The sequence below is a fragment of the Cynara cardunculus genome (assembly GCF_001531365.2).
Source record: "Cynara cardunculus var. scolymus isolate 2C chromosome LG 3, CcrdV1, whole genome shotgun sequence".
Taxonomy (NCBI): Eukaryota; Viridiplantae; Streptophyta; class Magnoliopsida; order Asterales; family Asteraceae; genus Cynara; species Cynara cardunculus.
Genome location: NC_037530.1, coordinates 10,454,235 through 10,460,630, shown reverse-complemented (window position 1 = coordinate 10,460,630; position 6,396 = coordinate 10,454,235). Strand labels below are relative to the sequence as shown.

General features: G+C 37.2%; 1 protein-coding gene across 1 annotated transcript; it reads right to left on the bottom strand.

Annotated features, from left to right (window-relative positions):
- Window positions 1-64: 64 nt before the first annotated feature.
- Window positions 65-5,490, bottom strand: LOC112509769 (patatin-like protein 6). The gene is made up of 3 exons (XM_025114899.1): window positions 4,170-5,490; window positions 1,342-1,628; window positions 65-644 (listed from the first exon to the last, which is right to left on the bottom strand). The coding sequence occupies exons 1-2, from the start codon at window positions 5,304-5,306 to the stop codon at window positions 1,359-1,361; spliced, it is 1,407 nt and encodes a 468-aa protein (XP_024970667.1). The 5' UTR covers window positions 5,307-5,490; the 3' UTR covers window positions 65-644; window positions 1,342-1,358.
- Between the last annotated feature and the right edge of the window lie 906 nt (window positions 5,491-6,396).

Genomic DNA, 6,396 nt, shown 5'->3' with positions numbered 1-6,396 from the left:
AATGATATTGTGAAGAGGCCAAAACAAGCATAAAAAAAGGAGAGCTAAAAAGTTGTTTAAAACAAATGAAACCAGCCACTATTATAATAAACATGACCAAAGAACAACAAAACCTCTAAATCTAGTAAAATCTTGTGGGATCCCACAGGAAGGCATGTTGCTTTTCATGATACCCCCACCCCCACTTGTCTCTATTTCACAAATTTAAACAAAATTAAAAGGGTTTTCTTGAAAATAATCAACTACTCCTTCAATCAAAATCTAAATCCATAACACAAATTAGCAGCAAGTCTAAAAATGAGCCTCAAATTTCCATTCAGCATTCCAAGACTTGACTTCCCCACACACACACACACAGTCACTGGCTGTTTTTTGTTTGTTTTTTCCATATTTGCCCTCTTTTATTTTGTTCTCCCTCTTGAGGTAAAGGACAAAGCAAGATAGAGTGGAGACCACGATGGCTGTTCTTACCCCCTAACCATGCCTTGCCTTGCCTTTCCTTTTCTTTCTTGTTTTTTTTACAGTTGAGTCGAGTGTCCTTTTCAGTCAATTTACCTGTCCCTCTTTCTCTTTCAACATAAGGCTGGTATACATACTACTTTACTTCTTTTCCCTTTTTGACCACCATCCCCTTTCCCTTTGCCCTGCATTCACAATGGATCACATTTAGTTACAAGCCTAATCTTCCACCAATTCAATAACATTAAGCAACCGGTTTCTTCATCTTTGAATTTACCTAAATACCCTCTAAATCTCATCATGGTCCTACAAATTAAACGCTCAACTTTGTCGGTGGAGGTCAAAAAGGAAATCTGAAACTCAAGGACAAAAAGAGAAAGGTTGTTCTCCATCAGGATTACAGACAAATCCCTGGGGTGGGGGTACCATACACTTATATTCTAAATCCTTCATCCTTTTCAAAATTATTCTGATGAAATGACAGACAAGTCCCTGGGAGGAGGGAGTGTATGTTTCAATCCCTTCTTCCTCCCCACAAACGATTCAAGATTATTCTGATGAAATGACATAAATGTCCTGGTCAAGATATCAATGTGTTGGATCGGAGAGGGCACCCTAAGCTCTCTATTGCACTGGTAGTTATAAGTAACATTTGGTTCTAGTGACAAGTGCAGAAAAAGACATGAATACGTTAGCATGTGCATTTTTCACTACCAAAAGGACCCCCCATCTAGAGTGGTCTAACTTTAACAGGTGCGTGTGAACATAATAACGTTTTTAGACAAATTAATGGTGTTTTCTGGGTACAAATTAAAAGATATCTAATGGTCCCCAAGCTAATGTCTCAAATGGAACTCAAAGCCTTAGAAAATGGTAACATACCTTGATGAAGAATTTGTTCATATGGGTTTGGGGGTAGCTTGCTTAAAGGCAACAGTGGGAGCTATCCTGCAACTCCTCCTCTGATGCTCCAATACAAGTTCTCCTGCAAACCAATCAAGTTTCTCGAAATTACTCTGCTCACCGATCCTCTTACCTCCAAACAGCACCGACTCCACATTCTTCTGTTTCAACATTTCATCAGCTATTCCTGTCAACAACTTTACATTGCTGGGGCTACAATCAGAATCAACATTCACCCCACATCGACCCATATCCGATCCATTTGCCTATTAAAAAAAAAGACAGAAAAAATCAAAACACGACAAGAGATTTAGTCACGGTTACACATTTATTTAAATCAGGATCATATGAAAAGAAATTGGGTTGGGTTTGGTCATTCATTCTTGCTTTTTTGGGATTGAAGGATAAATTAACACATGCTGCCAAAAAGATGAAATAAGTCACAAGAAAGTTAGGAACGGAGAAATTGTCAATCCATATCAAGCTAACTTTCTCAATTCGATTAAGTTGTGGGATTTTTATCTTTTTCACAACATTATTCTGTAGCTAATCTTGGAGCAACCAAATGATACTTTTTGTTGAATACCCCTTATCTATCTCTCTATGAAGTTAAAATGTTGCATATGTTAGAAGGGTAAAAACGTGATAAAGTTTTGTTGCAATTAAAAAGATGATTACGATAGTCACATTTCTAAATCTGTGTGTCATGATCTTAAACGATTAAAAATTTTAAACAAAGGAACTGCAAGTTTAAAATTGTATTAATAGATGAACGACATGAGCCAAAAACAAGAGAAAATAAAATAAAAATTGATCCATATTTTATAATAACCATGGTAACTGATATATTTGACTCAACTAGTCTACAAGGTCCAAGCAACGACATGACTCTAGCAAACTTTAGGCCTTCCAGAGTTGATAAAACACCTAGCGGGAATTAAACCCGCAACCAATTCATAAAGCACCAGTCCCGGTGATTGACCAAACCCTTGGACTGAAAATTTGTCCATATGACAGCCATAGCGGATTGCTAGGCCAACCTCTTGGGTATGACAGCAAATAATCATGAAACATGCATGATAATTCCCAACCCTCATTAAGATGGCAGCCAAATACCAAAACAAGGATATATGGCCATTGGCAATTACCAGGCCCCATTTCATAACTAGTTATTATGACAGGTAAATGTCAACACCCTGAATGACTGGCCATAAGAGATGCTACTATTGGGGGGAAAATTAAATACTATCAAAAGGTAATCATACAGTACCTAGATTTCATTTGGCCCCCCTGATTATTTGGTTCTTTAAGGTTTTAATGACAAATAGAAATATAATTATTGTATTTCATTTGTTGTAATTATAAAACATTATACCATTCTTACCCTTGTAAGCTATGCAGTCTTAAACTTCAATCATGGTCAGAAATATAGAATTGGGGTAGTTTAAGGAAAGATTAATTGAATACTCTTGGATTAATATTGTCAAATAGTTAAAAGAATCAGAGTGATATAGGACCCAAGGATGTACAACTCTCACATTCTATTTTGCTTACAAAATACCTTCATATTTTGTTAAAAACTCCCAATTGATAGATATTATTAGCACTACCACAATCAATTTTGCAGTTTTCTCCTAGAACATGGCCCCACATTGCAAGAAAGGGCTAGAAAAATTAAATGTCCTGGTGCAAATAATATTGGTTTTGCCTCTCTGTCCCAAGAAAGCTACACACACAAAATGCTCTAAAACACACCGATTGGCTCTTGAATAGCTGGAGACATCGAATGATACAAAAAACAATTTTCTGGAAGAATAGCCACACACCCATTCTCCATATTTAATTGCAGTAGCCTAAAAAACAACACCAAGGCATGTTAACTACAAAACAAAGCACCATCATTCCCTATAGGACCATACCAATTACTCCCTTCCCAAGTAATGTCAACTTTTTGTAAGATTTTAGTGGCATTCTCAATATTAAATCCACGACTATACCCACAAACAAACAAAGGTGAACCCACATAGTCGCATGTTGAGCTTCAAATGAGCAATGCCAAGAATTTGATAGAATGGTCTTTCATTAGTGTTAGTATGCACTAGATGTCAGTGACAGAACGGCCTGTGGTAATAACTTTATACGAACCCAAAAGCACCAAAGGGTCAACCATCTCGGAGTTCAAGGGTTTAAGATTGTGGGTGTGTTTTGCAGTACATAATTTTGAACCCAGAAGCACCCAGTAACTGAAAAATAATATGAGGGTATGAACAAAAAACATTTCTTTTTTATAAGCAAATATGAATCCATATAGGATAAGATTATGCTTATTTCGTTCCAAACAAAAAAAAGCTGGTCTCACAAATATTTTATTTAAAGTATCATTTTTAAAGTCATTTTGAACAGTAACGAGACAAATCATCTTTCTACCAAACGCTTTTAGTACAAATGAGTGGTTAGCTTTCAAAACTTGTTTTTTGTTTGAACGAAACTTTTTACAAGAAAAGCAAAAGAAAAGAAAAGAAAGGAGAAGCTACATTCTATTAGAATGATGAATCTTGAACAAATTATGGAAAAAAAATCAAAAAAAACTTCATGCTCGACATTTTGGTCAAAATCGTTAGTTTTCGAAAAGTTTGTTTTTGTAATTTCCGTTTGCATGATGGAAAAAAAAAACAGAACACCAAAAACAATTGCTTAAAGTTTGATGAGTCTGGCAAGAAATTTGAGTAAAAATCTAACAAGACATATGATTTAAAGACTAATAACAAATATGGACCAACACAAAGATTTAGGGAAAGGGAACATACCTGAATGCGGACGTAATTACTGCTACGGCTTTGACCAAACGCCATGGAGATGGCGTGGTCCACCATGTCGGCGGAGGTGTCACCGGAAATTCTAGCCATGGGGCGAGCCCAGTCTTTAGCTTTCCACCCTTTGACTTGATTATAATCGTAGTTCCCTTCTAGAAGCTGGCCGGTGCCGAACGAAAGTACCAAAAGGTCCTCCACCCCTCGCACGAATGGGAACTCCTGCTTGTTGTGTAGGACGTGCGTGATTGCCGCTGCCGTAGGGTTGCTCATGGCTAAACCACCGTCAACCGCCACACAACGTGTCTTTCCGTCGACGGACTTCATCGACACCGGTTCGAACAACCCTGGCAAAGCTGTTGTGGCGCGGCAGACCTCCCAGAGACGGAAGTCGAAGCTGTCTGTTTCCAAAGCGTCGGCTCGGGAGAAGAGAAATGGAGCTGAGCTGGAGAGGTCGTAGCAAGGGATCAACACAGGCTTTAGTGTGTTTTTCAATGTTAAACTCTGTCCATTGACGGTGAAAGCTTCCTTCATTGCGTTTTCAAATCCAGCCGTCGCATGAGTCACTCCTCCGCTACTGTTTCCGCCGCGGAGAATCCTTTTCAAAAAACCTTCACCTCTGCCGCTGCCGGAACTTGATTTCGGCTGGTACAATCGCTTCCCTTGCTCCGCCAGAAACTTCCACGTGTCCTCCGCCTTGAAAATCGGACTGCTGTTGTTTCTGCTTCCGAACAACATCGCGGTGAAGACGCCTCCTACTCCGGTACCGGCTGCCACATCGAAATAATCAGCTATTCTCGCGTTCTGATTGCCGGACTTGACCTTCAACGCGTTTTCTAGATAAGCTAACGCTTTTCCAGCTAAAATACTCCGCATTCCTCCACCGTCGATGGAGAGCACACAGATTTTTCCTCTCTGATTTTTGATGGCTTGAACACCGTTATCATCTCCCACAGCCACCGGTGTCGGCGTGACAGAAACTTGGGGAGAAACCTGTTTAGGTTTCCAAAGCTTAGGATCATCGTAGCCGAATAAGAACTTGCTCTCGAGAATGGAGAAAATCTCGTAGCTAAGCTTATCAGTGTCAATGCTCGGCTCTTGCAGCATTTCCAAAGATGGATGATTCGAAGCCATAAATTGTAGAGCAAATCAAATCGGCGTTACTTGTTATAGACACACCTCACCAACCAAAATCAAGCTCCTTACAATTAAAACCCTAGCTACAGGAATATCTGCAGCATTCAATTGCGGTACAGAATGTAGCTTTGAAACAGCCAACCAACCAACCGTACGTGTACCTTTGGCCAAATTTACTCGATCAAACAACAAAAACACAGAGCAATAAAGCAAAAGCTCACCTCCCGCCAAAAATTGAAGTACGGTCTCATTTGACAGCCATAATCAACAAACTCTTGACGGTTTCCATCACCATCATCATCATAATCAAAATGAAAAAGGAGAGCAAGAGAAATAGGGTTTATGGTGAGGAAATGGTGGAAAAGGCGAATGGGTGTATTATAAAGAAAGAAAGAAAGAAAGGAGAAGGGAAAATAGGAATGGGAATGGGAATGGAAATGGAGGACATGACCAGGGGAAAACCACAGGGAGAGAATGGATTGGAGACCATGTCTGCTTTCTTTCTCTTATTTTATATTTATTTATTAATCACTTTAATTTAATTACAAATATAATATGATATGACCATGACCTCATTTTTCTATATATGTTTATAGAATAATTGTAATTATTTTTAATTTGAATTTATTGTTATCTTTAATAATATTTTATAAATATTTTTATACTCTTCATAATCTTTTAAAATTTAAGTATATCTATTTTATATTATAAATTATTTGAGATAATATCTTAAAAACTGATTTTTAGGCATTAAATATTGTTTATTGATGTGTATTACTTAATTTCAAGGTTATAAATAAGTTGTGTATAAGTGCTTTTTAAAACTCAAGGTTTGAATTCATATATTTATACTATATTATATAACATTTGACAAAAGCTCTTAAAAATCATTTTTTTATGCATAAAATACTATTTATTGATTCATATTACTTAAAATTCAGGATTACAAGTAATTATAAATAAATACAACTTATTAGACCTCTATTTTTGAATTCGTGTAACTAACTACAGATAAACATAATTATATACAAGATAAGCATCACATTTTAAATATAAAAATCTAAAGTTTAATTAAGATAATCGTTGA